This window comes from Podarcis liolepis (genome assembly GCF_965112155.1).
Source record: "Podarcis liolepis genome assembly, chromosome: 7".
Taxonomy (NCBI): domain Eukaryota; kingdom Metazoa; phylum Chordata; class Lepidosauria; order Squamata; family Lacertidae; genus Podarcis; species Podarcis liolepis.
Window position 1 is genome coordinate 880,714 of NC_139561.1, and position 16,812 is coordinate 897,525.

General features: G+C 46.3%; 1 protein-coding gene across 1 annotated transcript in view; it reads right to left on the reverse strand.

The window, feature by feature from the left end:
* Positions 1-1,915: 1,915 nt before the first annotated feature.
* SFRP1 (secreted frizzled related protein 1) overlaps positions 1,916-16,812 on the reverse strand; it is a 43,958-nt gene continuing 29,061 nt past the window's right edge. Inside the window, exon 3 of the mRNA XM_083514372.1 lies at positions 1,916-5,476. Within this exon, the coding sequence (XP_083370498.1) occupies positions 5,154-5,476 (323 nt within the window). The 3' untranslated portion in view covers positions 1,916-5,153. The remainder of the gene's footprint in view (positions 5,477-16,812) is intronic.

Here is a 16,812-nt window from a genome sequence, read left to right on the forward strand (position 1 = left end):
AGTCTCAAAGCGGCTCACATTCTCCTTTCCCTTCCTCCCCCACAACAAACACTCTGCGAGGTGAGTGGGGCTGAGAGACTTCAGAGAAGTGTGACTGGCCCAAGGTCACCCAGCAGCTGCATGTGGAGGAGTGGAGACGCGAACCCAGTTCCCCAGATTACGAGTCCACTGCTCTTAACCACTACACCACACTGGCTCTCACAATGGATATTATGCCTGTTTCCAACCTGGTGTCCCGTCCCCCCACATGCTGTTTGACTACAACTCCTATCATCCCTGACTACTGGCCATGCTAGCTGGGGCTGATGGGAGTTAGAGTTCAAGAACACCTGGGGGGCCACTAGGTGGCGCATCAGAAGATGGCTGACAATAACATCTCTCCGACCCACACGAGGTAATTTGGAGGCTATGATGGGGGTAATTAGCCTCCTTAACCCCCCCCCAGATTGTGGGGGGACAGCCCTTGCCTGCTGTGCCCTATACCACCCCCGAATTTGTGGGGGTGGGGGCACGAGGCACAAAGCCCTCCTGTGGGTTTTCGGCTCTTCTGGACGCCGTCCCTGATTCGCGCTGCTAGTTGCGATGATCTTTAAAAGAAACAATTTGGACGAGATTAATTGCACATGCTTCAAGGAAAAAGGGGAGTAAAGACTGCTGACAGAAGAGATCTCTGATAACAAGACAAGAATAAAATATGAGAAGATACGTCAAGATACGGTAATGACAAATGGGGGAGGGGGGAGAAAACCTGCCTTCCTCTTTTTATGTGATTTAACAAGAATCCCCTCCCCCCAAATGAGTCAGAAATTAAGGACTTAAGCTGTGGATTTAAGGCTGTGTGGAGATAAACTTTCGATCCAAAGCAATGTCTCAAGATGAAGCTGGAAAGCTAAGGGTTTTGGAATGACGCAGTTAAAAATGCCGTCGCCATTTTGGGAGGCATTGTTGGAGCTCTTGGGTCTGGGAGGAGAAAGAGAGAAATAGAGTTGTTTACATATCGTGGATCAACTCCTCGGTGGGACTTAAGAGCGACAAATGCCAAAATTTACGATGGAAAGAGCGATGTTATCTACGAAGGAGATATATAGAAACCATCTGGACTTAGTGGAGGAACGGGAAATCCACACAGGATTATTATACTTGTTTATCGGCTTAAGGAGACCAACAGAAGAGATCGTAAAGGAAAAAGAGAAATTATATGAATAAGATATGATGTGGAAACACTAAGATAAGACTGGATAGAATTATGAACTTTGTTTGGACTGATTGGGACTGATTTGGACATTAACGCAGTAATAAGAAGATGATCTGAATCCCCCTTTGGATCTTGAAGTATGGGTTCCCCCAACAAAATTTAAAAATTTGGCTTTGTAATTTGGAATTTATACGATGTGATTTAATTTGATGTGATTGGCCAGTTAATAAAAATTATTTTTTTAAAAAATAGAGTTCAAGAACACCTGGAGGGCACCAGGTTGGGGAAGTCTGGGATATTGTGGCAGCTCTGGTTTGGGGTGGGTGGTGAGTCAAGGTACCTGGGAGCCATGGTTGGGCAGAATTTGGCTGTGCTGAGTGCAGAGGCCCCAACCAGGCCACCTGCTTTCTCAGCTTTGAACAATGGATGTGTCTTCTGTCCCTTCCCAGCATCCATGAGGAACTGATACCTGATCCCATTTTAAATGTCTGTGTTTTGTGTCAGAGACCTTGCACAGAGAATCATGTGGCTGCTGGGGTTGGGCAAATGTTGAGACTGCTTCTCTCCATAGAGCCTTTGCTGGAGTGGGGGACCTGCAGCTCCCCCAATGTTACTGGACTCCAACTCCCAGCAGCTCCAGCCAGCCTGACTAATGGCCAGGGATGCCCCACATCTCTGTTTTTCAGAGTAATACAAAGATTTACAAGTAGCCTAAAAAGATTGCCATATGGCATTGGATGCATTTTTCTGCTTCTTGGGTTCTGTTATTTTTATGAAAATCAATATTAATAGAATAATGAAGAAAAAAGCACAAACTCCATTCTTAAACCTCAACATATCTCACATTTAACAACAAAATAACTGAATTTAAGAGGGGGTGGGGTTCAGGAAACAAGAAAATAGCATACTTTAAAACTAGAAAAAGCTACCAAAAACAAAATCCAAGGAAAGGGGTTATAAACAATCATGTAACTTGTCCCTCCTGGGAAATAAAAAGAAACCCAGCAAGGTCCAAGCACAGTTAAAATAACTTGACACATTAATTAGCAACAGTTCATTAGATTACACTTTTCAGTAAATAACTAGAACAAGGATGGGCCACTGTCAGTCCCCAGAGCAATGTTCATCTAGCCTCTGGTGATGCTGTCAAAACTGAAGTCAGTATGCAGTAAAAAGCTTCATTCATAAGGACGATAAAAATGTTTTCAAGTTGCAATACATATTCCATACTTTAATGCTACACATCTCTTTTGCTTTCCCTAAGCAATTTGTAAATGTAAAAATTATATTGGTATGTAATATGCTGTTCCTGAGTGCATGGTGTGCTCCATAATTGTGAGGCTGTTAATGCTGGATGGCACCTGGGACAGCTCAGTGGATAGCGCCAGTGGCGGAGGAAGGGGGCAGGGGACAGTCCACACTGGGTGCCATCTCTGAGGGGGGTGACAAGAAGGTACCCCGCGGGGTGCTCGTCCCGCCACTGTGAGCAGAAGATCCCACCGCCATCCGTACGGCGCTGGAGTGTATCAGTGCCACGCATGCACTGCCGGGCGGTTTGCCCCGCCCCTCGACACCCCACACTGGGTGCCGGAGAGCCTTCCTTCGCCCCTGGATAGAGCATGAGACTTAACCTCAGGTTTCGGGGTTCAAGCCCACATTGGGCAATGTTGGAAAAGATTCCCGCACTGGAGGGGGTTCGTCCTTTCCAACCCTACAATTCTATGAACATTCCAGAAGGATCTGTTTCTGCAGCAAAATGCACTTCTTTCTCCAAGCCCTCAGACCATTGTGTACAGCAGCCTCCCCAACCTAGGTGGCAAATCCAATGGTCAGAAATTAGGGGAGCTGTAGTGTAAAACAAATGGTTGGGGGAAGGCTGATTTAAAGAATGCCCCCCCCCCAAATACAGACACCAGTCATTTCTGAACTATGGCATTATTAAACTTACTCTACCCCCATTCTGCCAATTTAACAATTAACTCTTTATCTGCTTCATCCTGTGCCTTGGCAACACACAGGACAAATGGAGTGGAACCCAGGGGTTCTTGAACTGTTTTGACAGTGGTTCTCCCATCCCTCCGTCTGCCTTGAGGAGGCAACCGGAACCCAAGTGCTTCCATTTATTCCACAGGAGAGTGTGAGGGTTGCACACAACCTTCTGCTGGTTCATGTGATGATATGTGGGCTGAAATACTAGCCGAGCTGTGGAAGCAGAAGAGGAGCCAGATGGGGCATTGAACTCCATCTTTCAACAACCACCTATGTGGAAATTTTGTCAGAAGAAAGAAGCTCTTCTGAGCTCCCTTCTTTCAAAACTGAATTAATGGGCCAAAGGGGAGAGATTTCTACCAATCTAATGTGAATTAATGAGGGTCCTCCGGCAGGGGACACTGAACTATGATTAGGGGAGAAATTCAATTCAGTTCCCATTTAAAGATGAATCTATCAAATCCACACTTTCCAAAACAAAACACAATCACACCCCTCGTTAGGAAGGACTTCCTGATGTTACAAGCTGTGGACCAGACTTGGAAGGGGGTGGACACCCCTTTGTGAGGGGTTTCTTAAGCAGAGGCTGGACGGCCTTTCAGGGAGGGACTGAACTAGGTAGTCTTCTAAGTTCACTTCCAACTCTATGATCCAATGTAATGATTTAAAACCCATCAAGTAAGCATGACATATGTGGGTGGTCTTAGGGTCCTCATTACTTCCTGTTGCACCTGCAGACACTCAGACTAAAGCTGAGTTTTTGTTTTTTTACAGACTAAAGCTGAGTTGAAATACCTCACAGTTTTTGTCGATGTTTTTGCCTTGCCAAAAGGAAAGAAAGAAAGAAAGAAAGAAAGAAAGAAAGAAAGAAAGAAAGAAAGAAAGAAAGAGTTGTATTTCTATTCAGTTATATATTTCGTTACACTGCCCTCAGTTACCTACAGTGGCATCATCACACAGCAAAATCTAACTGGCCACCTCTTGCTATGACACTATCCCATTCACCACAGGATTCCTTACTGGGTGGGATCATCCACATGGATGGTCACTGAAGAAATAGCCAGGATAAATGACAGAATCAGAAAAAGGAGGTTATTCAGAAATCTTACTTTTTTAGTGACATTGAAGATTTCTCCCTGAAAACTGGAGAGCAGCCAGCACAGCTCTGCTGAAAAGTGCTTCCTTTCAAAATCAACTCAGTCAGGGGCTTATAGAATCATAGAATTATATATAAAGTTGGAAGGAATCGAGAGGGTCATCGACTCCAACCCCCTGCATTGCAGAAAGCTCAACTAGATCATGCGTGACAGATGGCCATCCAACCTCTGCTTAAAAATTTCCAAAGAAGGAGAGTCCACGCAACACCAGATTTAGGGCAGTGCCCTGTACAGGGCACTGAGCTAAGGGGGCACAACCTTGAGAAGATCCATCACTGAGAAGATTCATTTGGGGTGCCAAATTTTAGCCTGGCTCAAAGATTACCCAAATCTGCCCCCATCCACCACCTCTCATGGGAGTCTGTTCCCCTGTTGAACAGCTCTTACTGTCAGAAAGTTATTCCTGTTTAGTCAGAATCTCCTTTCTTGTAACTCGAATCCACTGGTTTGAGCCCTACCCTCCAGAGCTCCCTCTTCCATGTGACAGCCCTTGAGATATTTGAAGACGGCTCTCATATCCCCTCAGTCTCCTTGTTTCCAGGATGGCCTGGGTAGGGGTGCGTGGCTGAGGAGATGTGTCCCCAGACAGAGAGGCTTGGAGGGCTGCATTTGGACCTGGGCCTGAGGTTGCCCACCCCTGCTCTAAAGGAACAAACAGAAAGAAACAACAAGGGATCAAAGTTAAGTGTCCACCAGGGCAGAAGGAGCCAAAATGTATGAGCCACCAAGTTCAAAAGAAAGTCTGTGCAAGTTCAGGGCCAGCAACAAAACAAAACAAAGAGAAGAGATGTTCCAATCCTGGCACCATCTGATCATTTGAAGACGGAGTGAAATGTGGGGCACTCAGGACTTTTCATTTTCTTCATGAACTTTTTGAACTCTTTGTTTTTCTTATCCCACTTGTGGATGGCCGTCAGAAGGTACTGGGTCTTCACTTTGCGCCCCATGATGAGAAACTGGTGACTGAGGTTGTCCAGTTGGTGGCAAGGACAGTCTGCCCCGTTCTTCAAATAGAGCACCAGCTTCTTGAGATCTTTCTTCTTGATGGTGCCCAATTTCAAGGGCTTCTTCTTCTTGGGGATGATCTTCTTGTCTCCATTTTCTTTTTTTACCTCTTTTATTTTCATCTTTAAAGCTGGAAGTCAAAAGAAATGGAAAAAGGAATTTTTAAAACTCTTTTTTTTCATACATAATTTTTATTAATTTACACCAAAACAAACAGAAATAAAAAATCTACATCTTATTATCACAAATTACTTTCTTTGGGACTTCCTTCAGCTTCTCCCCAAATCATCCGTAGTCATTTTTTTAAAATTACGCATTTCATACTTTATATTGACATTATTTGACTCCTTACTTCCATTTCTCTTTAGACAATATTCCTACATTTTTCACAGAGCTATTTTAAACCCCACTAGCGTTATCTGTCCTTCACTTATATTTTCCAGATATTCCACAAATTTCCCCCAGTCTTCAATGAACCTTTGGTCTCTTAAGTACCTAATTTTCCCCGTCAATCTATCCAACTCCACGTAGTCTAACAATTTCATTCTCCATTCCTCAACTGTCGGTATTTTCTGTTGTTTCCAGTTTTGGGCTAGGAGGACTCTTGCTGCAGTTGTTGCATATTGAAACAATTTACAATCGTTACTCTTTATCTCCCTTCCTAATATTCCTAACAGGAAAGCCTCGGGTTTTTTTTTCAAAAGTATACCTTAGAATTTTCTTCATTTCATTATATACACTTTCCCAAAAACCTTTTGCCTTTTTGCATTCCCACCACATGTGGTAGAAGGACCCCTCTTTTTCCCTGCATTTCCAGCATTTATTACAAGTTTTATACATTTTTGCTAATTTTGCAGGGGTTATATACCATCGGTAAAACATCTTCATTAAATTCTCCTTCAACGTCATACAAGCTTTAAATGTTAGGTTTTTTTCCCAAAGTTTTTCCCACTCTTCAAAATATATATTATGTCCAATGTCCCTAGCCCAATATATCATGACCGACTTCCTCCTCTATCAGGTTCCACTCTAACAGCAGATTGTACATTTTGGATAAAATTTTATAGTCATTATTTATTATTTCAATCTGGAATTTGGAGTCCTTATCAGCATATCCTCTGGCTTTAATATCTTTCCTGAACATTTCGTTTATTTGAAAGTAATGTAGCCAATCAAACACATTTTCTTTAACCAGATCATACGGTTTCATTTTCCATTTCCCCCCTTCTTTAAATAACAGTTGATCGTAAGTAATCCAGTTGCCTCTCATATTGATCTTTTTAACGCTCAAAACTTCTAGTGGGGATAACCAGTGTGGGACTTTAGGTTCTAATAGATATCTATTCCTTTCCCACACTTCAATCAGGGGACCTCTAAAGATGTGGCTTTCGAAACCCTTATGAATTTTCTTCTTCTCACGCCATAAGTACGCATGCCACCCAAACCTCTTACCCATCAGGCACTTGTGATCATAGGGCAGGTGAAAGCAGGATCCCATTTCACTGCATGGAACGACTTCATTTCTTATACCACAAAATTAATAAGACATGAACACTGATGCAGCACACATCAACTTGAAAAAAATAATCGTGGGAAAGGTCAAGAGATAAATTATTAATAGGGGTTATTAGATAGGTTGGCATTATGATTTGCAGGTCTTGGTGTCAGCAATCAGGGAGTGGAAAGGGATCATCTGCTCTCTTCGTAACAAAAGTGGGAGGAAGTGGGAGGAAAGATAAAATGTTATTTTCCTGTTGCAACTTCCTGTTGCAGATTGTTTTCTATTGCAAAGCTTTATAATAAAAAGAAATAAATGAGAAATAAATGAGTGCTAGCCTCTTACAGAAAACAACAATAGCCAAGTGTCCTGTGGCCAAAAATGGAGGGATATTGCATATCCCTATATGTGTGTACATACTGTATGTGTGTACATACATTTCACCCAACAGCATCTGAATTTAGCACAAACAAGCTTGTTCAAGTCTACACTCACGGTCTCTTAAGTTGTGATCTTCTGTCAGTTGCATTGAGGCAGCAATCAAAAAACCAAGGTTTACCTTGATCACCCTGACTTTTGAGCAGGCCTGCATAGGATTTCACTGTGAGCGATCCTAGATATAGGAGCTTTAGTAGCACCCAATCCTTGCAGTTTTGCTTGCAACTTGAAACAGAAGAGCAATGCCACTTCCAAAACTCTGGAACCCAAGTGAACTTTTGCAGCCAGACAGGCAGGACTGCCCCTCTCCCTAGAGCCAAGCGCTGTGTGGGTTGTTTGTGCACATTTGTGTGGTGGGGCCAAAAGGTCAAATGTTCCTCTCCATCTCACTGCAGATCTCTCATTTCCAACTGTGGCTGCAATTTAGTGGAATTTTAAAGAAACAGATACAGTGGTGCCCCGCAAGACGAATGCCTCGCAAGACGGAAAACCCGCTAGACGAAAGGGTTTTCCGTTTTTGAGCTGCTTCGCAAGACGATTTTCCTTATGGGCTTGCTTTGCAAGACGAAAACGTCTTGTGAGTGTTCCGATTTTTTTTTGCTCCCCCCCCCCTTTTTCTAAGCCGCTAATAGCCTTTTAGCCGCTAATCCACTAAGCCTTTAATAGCCGCTAAACCGCTAATAGCACTAAGCCGCTAAGCTGCTAATAGGGTTGCTTCGCAAGACGAAAAAGCCGCTAGACGAAGAGACTCGCGGAACTGATTAATTTCATCTTGCGAGGCACCACTGTAGTGGCCAACCAAATGCCTGTGGGAAACCCATGAGCAGGACATGAGCACAGGATCACTCTCTCCTCTCTCCACCTGCAGCTGTCAGCAACCCAGAAGCACAAAGCAGAGCAGTTTCATATATAGTCACCCCACTCTGGCTTTTGCAGGTCTGGAAGGTACACATAAAGTTAAGAAGAGTCACACTGCCTGCTCCACTCATTTTTGCCTCTGGCACCCCCACCCACCCCACCCCCACGCGCAATGCAAGTGGTTCTTGGAAGGTTGTCTTTGAGGTCATGTGGCCCTCTGGCTATCTGATAAGCCTTGTGCCCCACTCCTGACCTACACAGGGCCACACCTCCCCCACCAACACCACCACTTTAAATACCGGTCAAAATCCACCATTTCTGTGAAGCCCTCAGATTAACTCCTTTGTCCCTCACTCCTTTCAGAAACTAAACCTAAGTATGTGGAACTGGATGTGTCTCATGTTGGAAATGCAACAGCAGAGATCATTCAGTGTATAACTCAGGGGTTAATTCTGTTGGTGTTAAAGTCAACTAGCTAAGAAGGGGAATGATGGAGATGTTGCTTAGCAACCAGGCAGAATGGCTTAATCTTTGCTGAAGTGCTGATTGTACAGTTCTGCAAAAGCTTTTCTTCTGTATGTCTGGTTATATGTCTGCCTGCTATAAACAAGGTCTGCTCCTTTCTTCTCAAATTATACACTGTTTTTGCTCAGTTTGCTCAGTAAAGTGTTTATTGGGGCTTTTCTCTCTGGACTCTGCCTGTATTATTTAAGTGACTTTGCTAAACTCCAACCCTGTTGCCTGTTACTCCTACCTCTGTCTCTTCCCACCCATCTCTGCTGTTCCTTTCTTCTGTCATCTTCCTTGCTTTGAAATTTACACTGTGAACTCTTCTCAGGGCAGGTCTTTCCCTTTGCTTCCTTTACTCTGCAAAGCACCATGTACAACCAAGAAGGTAGCACAACAAGAAAAGGGCGCACGGATGATGCACCATGTTTCAAGCGTGGTGCAATCTGCAGACTGACTAGTCCTGCTGAAGGGCCATATGTGCTTGAGCAACAAACAGAGCCAAGAGGGAGAGAGAAAGGGCATGTTTAATGCACAACACATTGACGGCCTGTTTGCCCTATTAAACTGAATTCCATCACACCGTCACCCGCAAAGGAACATTCACTGTGGGCTGAAGCTGCAATCAATAACTCAGAGAAAGCTCTGTGCCCAGCTGAGAATATTTTCCATTTAAGTCACAGCAAATTAGCTTCTCTTCCTCCCCCCCTCAACACACACAAGTCTGGGGCTGTGCCTGCAGTGGCAAGCTGTCCCGAGCACCTTCACTCTTGAGGTGCAGAGCGGGAAGGCAGAAACTGCATCTTCCCGAGAGAGCAGCACCACGGCATGCCTGGCTGTCATCCACACAGCTTTGCTGCTGACTTGTCAACAAAGCCCAGGCAAAACGGGACCCAAGAGTTGCAGCACCTTAAGCACAAACAACATTTATGGTTGCATAAGCTTTTATGGGCCAAAGCCCCCTCCATCATATGCCTGGAGAACATCAGCCACAGATTGGATCCTCCAGGGCCACATGCAACTAAAGCAACGGAAAAAGCTTAAGCGGTCGAACACCTTGTTCAGTTCATGGTACAATCTGCGCTCCCAGCTGTACATATTTCTCTTGCCTTGACCTGGTCCTGGCTTGGTCCCTGAGGGGGAAGGCAGATGACCAGGGCAGGGTTAAGATAGCAAAAGGCTCGTCAGGGTAGGGAGCCAAAGCAGGAAGCTGCCTTACACAGAGCCAAGGAGCTGGGCTCTTCCAATAACTAACAACTGGCCATGGGGAGCTTATGTACCTTCATAAGCCAGGCGCTGTCAAGTTAAAAAGGGTTAGCCCAGCCCTCTTGGCCTTTGCAGAGGGTGAATGGCAAGGCCTGGCCAGGCACAGCAGGCTCCAGCGCCCTCTGCACTCTGCCCTGGGGGCCATGGGAGCATCCTCCACCGCTGCCACTACCTGAAAGCCGCTGCCAGTCAGCGTAGAACAGGGACCTCACAGGGAACAGCGTAGAACATGGTGCCCTCAAGATGTTGGTGAACTCCAGCTCGCATCAGCCCCAGCCGGCAGGTCAGGGATGATGGAAGTTGTAGTCCAAAAACATTGGCTTTCCCTGGCACAGGCAATGCTGAGGTGGGTAGGCCCATCGTCTGACTCAATATCAGGCAGCTTCCTATGCTCCTATTGGTGGGATTTCTGCCAGATTTCAGGGGAGGAACTTACATTTTTATTTTTATTTTTACTGAATTTATATATATATATATTTATAAATATTTTATTAAGTTTTCTAATACAAAGTTAGAAACATACACTAAAGAAAAAAGAGTAAAAAAAGAAAAAAGGAAAAGGAAAAAAGAAAACCAACCATTCAAAACATTTTTCACATAACTAACTGGACTTCCTCACATCTCCCCCACCCTGCGTTCTTTTTAATAAAAATATCAGCAAATTATTACCTTGTTTCATACCTTATTTTGTACTTTTCAAATGCTGTACCTCTAAATTTAAAATACTTTTTATCAATTACTTATATCTTAACTTATATCTTAACTTAAACATAGTATTCCCTTAAATTTTGACCTTTTCTTACTTAAAACTTAATTTCCTGTTTCACAAATCTAGTTGCTGAAGCTAGAGTTTCCAAATCGTACAAATTCTTAACATTCATACAACTTATATTGTTTTTGTAAATAGTCCTTAAATTTTTTCCAGTCCTCTTCCATATTTTTACTGAATTTATAGACCGCCCTATACCCGGAGGGACGCAGGTGGTGCTGTGGTCTAAACCACAGAGCCTAGGGCCTGCCGATCCGAAGGTCGGCGGTTCAAATCCCCGTGACAGGGTGAGCTCCTGTTGCTTGGAACCTAGCAGTTCGAAAGCACGTCAATGTGCAAGTAGGTACCGCTCTGGCGGGAAGGTAAACAGTGCTTCTGTGAGCTGCTCTGGTTTCGCCAGAAGCAGCTTAGTCATGCTGGCCACATGATCTGGAAAAACTGTCTGCAGACAAATGGTGGCTCCCTTGGCCTATAGAGTGAGATGAGCGCAACAACCCCAGAGTCGTCTGCGACTGGAATTAACTGTCAAGGGTCCTTTACCTTTATACCCGGAGGTGTCAGGGCAGTTCACAGAATAATTTCTTTTTTAAAAGAACTGTTTGCTGCCACCCCTGCAGTGGAGGAAGGAGAGCTCCAGGCCCTTCCCAACATTTGCCCACCTAGCTTTTCTGTATTTCCAAATTTAGTTGTTTTCCACCCTTTCCTGAGGCAAGTCCACTGTCCTGCATAGCCCTCATCCCGCCTGGAGGTTGGTCCGGCTACTGCAAGGACTCCCTTTATCATTTTCGTCTGCAGAGGTCATTGGGCAAACGGCCAGAGGAGAAGACTGGCTTGGAAGTCTTTACTCTCCTCTGAAAAAAAGCCTTCACCCCCTAACCCTCCACTGCAAGCACCACCAGGGAAAGAGTAGAGTTTAAATACAGCCACTTATCATCACAGATCTTGGCTTTTGGCCTTCAGTGGAGTGCCAAAGCAAATATCCCTTTGCTGGTTCCCCAGCTTTCCCATCAGCTCAACACACACTTGAGCATCCTGTCCCAGGTGGGATCCCTGAGGTGCAAATTGCTGAGAAACTGGAATCCCGTCCAGATTGATGGGCGTTCAGCCACTCCACTGAACCCTGCACCATTCGGTCATCCTTCATCACAGCCATTATTCACCCAGAAAAGAGCTCAGCAAGAACTTAATTTTAGCATCAGCATGTACAGGAAATACCCAGATGGATGCAGCTAGACAAAAGAAAAGAAGAATGTACGAATGCAGTGAGTTGCAGTAGGCTATGGGCATCAGAGGACCAGGTAAGAAAGGGATGCTCAACTGTAAGCAGGACTGGCTCTAGACATTTTGCTGCCTGAGGCAAAGGCGAAGGTGACCCCCACACCCTCCCCATTCCACATACAGAAACAGATCAAACTAACGGCTGAATCAGGATAGGGTCCTCTTCTGCACCTCAGGGCGCCAGGCTTCTGAAGGGGTGCAGGGTGGTCCCCACGGAACACACAGCTCTGTCCTCCAGCATTTCATCTCACTCCCTCTTCCACCTGATGCCTGCTTGCCACTCACTCAAGCATATGCCACAACACGGCAGTGGCACCGGCCTGCACCCTGTGGGCAAAGCAGCACACACAGGTGGGTACAAGGCCTGCTGTGATGCACAGCCCACTCATGCAGCCTGGAGGCTTTCCTGGCAGTGCTGCCTCTGCTTACCATCCACAGCAGGTAATCCAGGAGGGGGGGTGGGGGTGGCATCATCATGTGAGCTTCATGTGAGCAGCTCTTTCTACAAGAAGGGATGGGGGTGAACAGCAGCCTCGTGAGCCCCCATCAAGCCGATCCCTCTGCACTTTACCACCCTGCCGAACGAATCCTTAAGAGGCTGACCTCCAGGCTGAAGCTGAGCCCTTTCTGTGGCCTCCTGTCTGGCAAACTCTCTCCACCTTTGGGGTGACACAGTAGGAGCAGTAGAAAGGGCAATCCAGCTTGGAGGAAGCTGCCTCCGTCCTCCCTTCCTCCTCTAACGGGGCACTGGGCAGTGGAGGCATGGCTGAGTCCTGTGAGCAGTGGCAGGAGCAGCCCTAGCTTCTCTTCCTCGCCTCCAGGGCTGCATAGGAGCTGTGCCCTGGCACTAAGGCAGAACAGAGCTACCTCAGGTGCCTCACCCGGCAGGAGCCAATGCTCCAGAGGGTGGCTCCCCGTAGCCACTGCTTGCACGAGAGGCCACTATTGATGTGAGCCAGAGCTGGCGGTGGCCCAGAGCAGCTCAGGGGAGAGGCTGTTCCATGAATGCCCTCGACTCTGGGGAGGTCAGTGCCTGGGGAGGCCAGAAACACCCTGGGGCTCCTTGTTTGCATGCACAGTGCCATGCGGTGCCCTGGCTGATGCACTCTGCCCTGGGCAGCAACGCTCACCTGGCCTTGTCATACAGTGGCAGAACCTGCGCAAGGCGTCCCCAATCATCTGTGGGGCTGGCTATGGAGGGCTGGCTGGCTACTCCACCAGTTCAAACCGGTTTGAAGTCCACATCCAGGAATCAACCGTGACCTGCTTCTTCCTCTCCACCTTATTTTCTCCTTCCTTCTTATTTTCAGGCATCGTGATATATCATTATATCACAATGTTTAGCTGGTGATATATGACGATATATTGCCCAGCCCTACCAGGAACTCAATCTTCTTTCCCTGGACTCATTAAACACCTCCTTCCCTGACTTACAAGCCAAAGCATCATCACTAAGGATGGGGGCAGGGAATCCCAGAAGTCCTGGTGCTAAGTGGAAGCACCAGCCCTTCCTGCCCAGATTCACTATGCAGGGTGGTCTGAGGGAAACCTGCTTGTCTTCTGTCATTTTGCTTTTTTAAATCAATTTTGCTGCCAGCAAAAAAATTATTATTATTATTATTATTATTATTATTATTATTATTAATAATAATAATAATAATAATAATAATACCCCGCCCATCTGGCTGGGCTTCCCCAGCCACTCTGGGCGGCTTCCAAAAAAGTATTAAAATACTGTAATACATCAAACATTAAAAGCTTCCCTAAACAGGGCTGCCTTCAGATGTCTTCTAAAAGTCTGGTAGTTGTTGTTCTCTTTGACATCTGGTGGGAAGGCGTTCCACAGGGAGGGCACCACTACCAAGAAGGCCCTCTGCCTGGGTCCCTGTAACTTGGCTTCTTGCAGCGAGGGAACCGCCAGAAGGCCCTCGGTGCTGGACCTCAGTGTCCGGGTAGAACAATGGGGGTGGAGACGCTCCTTCAGATATACTGGACCGAGGCTGTTTAGGGCTTTAAAGGTCAGCACCAACACTTTGAATTGTGCTCAGAAACGTACTGGGAGCCAATGTAAGTCTTTCAAGACCGGTGTTACATGGTCTCGGCAGCCACTCCCAGTCACCAGTCTGGCTGCCACATTCTGGATTAATTGCAGTTTCCGGGTCACCTTCAAAGGTAGCCCCACGTAGAGCGCATTGCAGTAGTCCAAGCGGGAGATAACTAGAGCATGCACCACTCTGGTGAGACAGTCCGCGGACAGATGGGGTCTCAGCCTGCGTACCAGATGGAGCTGGTAGACAGCTGCCCTGGTCACAGAATTGACCTGCGCCTCCATGGACAGCTGTGAGTCCAAAATGACTCCCAGGCTGCGCACCTGGTCCTTCAGGAGCACAGCTACCCCATTCAGGACCAGGGAGTCCTCCACACCTGCCCGCCTCCTGTTCCCGCAAAACAGTACTTCTGTCTTGTCAGGATTCAATCTCAATCTGTTAGCTGCCATCCATCCTCCAACTGCCTCCAGACACTCACACAGGACCTTCACTGCCTTCACTGGTCCTGATTTTATAGTTATATAAACTATATATATAAACTATAGTGATAGTTATAAAAGAAGAGCCTGCTGGATCAGGCCAAAAGGGGTCCATCTAGTCCAGCCTCCTGTTCTCACAGTCGTCACCCAGATGCTTCAGTAGGAAACCCACAAGCCGGAGTTGAGCACAAGAGCAGCCCTCTCTCTTCCTGCACTTCCAGCAACTGGGATTCAGAAGCACTGCAGCCTCCATTCAGGCAGAGGAGAGCCTGGCTGGCAGCCACTGATAGCCCTCTCCTCCTCCTCCTCCTCCTCCTCCTCCTCCTCCTCCTCCTCCTCCTCCATGAATTTGTCCAAAAGTCTTCTAAAGCCCTCCAAGTCTGCAGCCATCACCTCCTCCAGTGGGAGGGAGTTCCATAGACTGAATGTGTGAAGAAGTCCTTTCTTTTTTCTGTCCTGCATCTCCCAACATTCAGCTTCATTCTGTGCCTACAAGTTCTAGTGTTAAGAGGGAGAAAATCCTCTCCACTTACTCTGGGCAGCTTATAGCACATACAAAATTGTAAAACATAAGACATAAAAATTTCCCAATATAGGGCTGCTTCTTCTAAAAGTGAAATACCATAGTTGTTTATCTCAATGACATCTGATGGGAGGGTGTTCCACAGGGTGGGCGCCACCACCAAGAAGGCCCTCTGCCTGGTTCTCTGTAACCTCACTTCTCGGAGCTGGACCTCAGTGTCTGGGCTGAACGATGGGGGTGAAGACGCTCCTTCAAGTATACTGGGCTGAGGCTGTTTAGGTATCTTCTATCGTGAGTACGCGGGTGGCGCTGTGGGTAAAACCTCAGCGCCTAGGACTTGCCGACCGTATGGTCGGCGGTTCGAATCCCCACGGCGGGGTGAGCTCCCGTCGTTTGGTCCCAGCTCCTGCCCACCTAGCAGTTCAAAAGCACCCCTAAGTACAAGTAGATAAATAGGTACCACTTTATAGCAGGAAGGTAAACGGCGTTTCCGTGTGCTGCGCTGGTGCTGGCTCGCCAGAGCAGCTTCGTCACGCTGGCCACGTGACCCGGAAGTGTCTTCGGACGGCGCCGGCTCACGGCCTCTAGAGTGAGATGAGCATGCAACCCTAGAGTCGGACACAACTGGCCCGTATGGGCAGGGGTACCTGTACCTTTTATCGTGAGTATGTACTCAGTCGATAATAGCAAGTAATAAAAGCAATTTAGCCACTAGCTAGAGATGGAGCAGCCAGCCAGGAGACGGGGCTGTTACAGCCACACAAATGGAAATGAAGCAATTCCCCTGGTGACAGGATGCTGCTCTCGGGGGAATTTTCTCCAAAGAAGACTTCCCCTCAAGTGTGGCCAAGTCATTTTTTTTGGAATAATTGTAGAATTTATTGCCTTTCAGTGAATGAGTTTCTCATCTTTTGTATTTTATATTGTATTTTATATCCACTTTGGTAACTTTTGGTTGTGAAGTGGTTTATAAATTCACAAACTGAAGAAATTAAATAAAACTTCACATGCAATGTGTGTTAAAGATGTAAAATTCAGTTTGAGACCAATGACAGGTCACCAAGACCCCTCACCCCCAGGGGGAATTGCTACATGGACTTCAAGATGTGCAGCCGCCGCCTCACACAATCACTGGTTGCTTTGAAGCAGCTGAAATTGCCTGGTAAAAACAAGAAAATATGGAGATAGAAAGGCAGCCCTCGGACTTCCTTGTAAGAACTCACGAGGCAGACCACTCTAAAGCATTGCTTTCCTTCATTTTTACATTAAAAACTTATGTGCAACTTATGGAGAAGATGGCGCACAAGGTCAGAGCCAGACTTTCACAGATGACTTCAGTGCTGGTTGGAAAAGCTTCATCAATTATATTGCAACAACTGAACATGACTGTAACTCCACCCCCGACCCCAACACAGGGAGGTCTGTGGAAAGATGAACTTGGATGGCTAAAAGTCACGCTCATATTTCCTCTTGAACAATGATGTCCAGACTTTGGCCTCATTGAACTTGCTTATGCGTTTGTGACTCTCTTGATGGTTGTTACTGTTTTCTATTTAAATTTACCAAAACAACAGCAACACACAAACATACGACATAACCTGTGCAGATTTTAAGGATTTATACAGAGTCATCCTCAAGAACTTGCACAGTAATGGGATGGAACTGACTTTAGTCTCATTCCATGAGGATGGGCCCAGCACAGATTTTGCACAGGAGAAGCCACCACTCCTGGAGCAGCAGCTCAGAAGAATGGGAACAGCTGGAGGATTCAGGAGAAATGACCTGGGACATCTCAGGAGGAG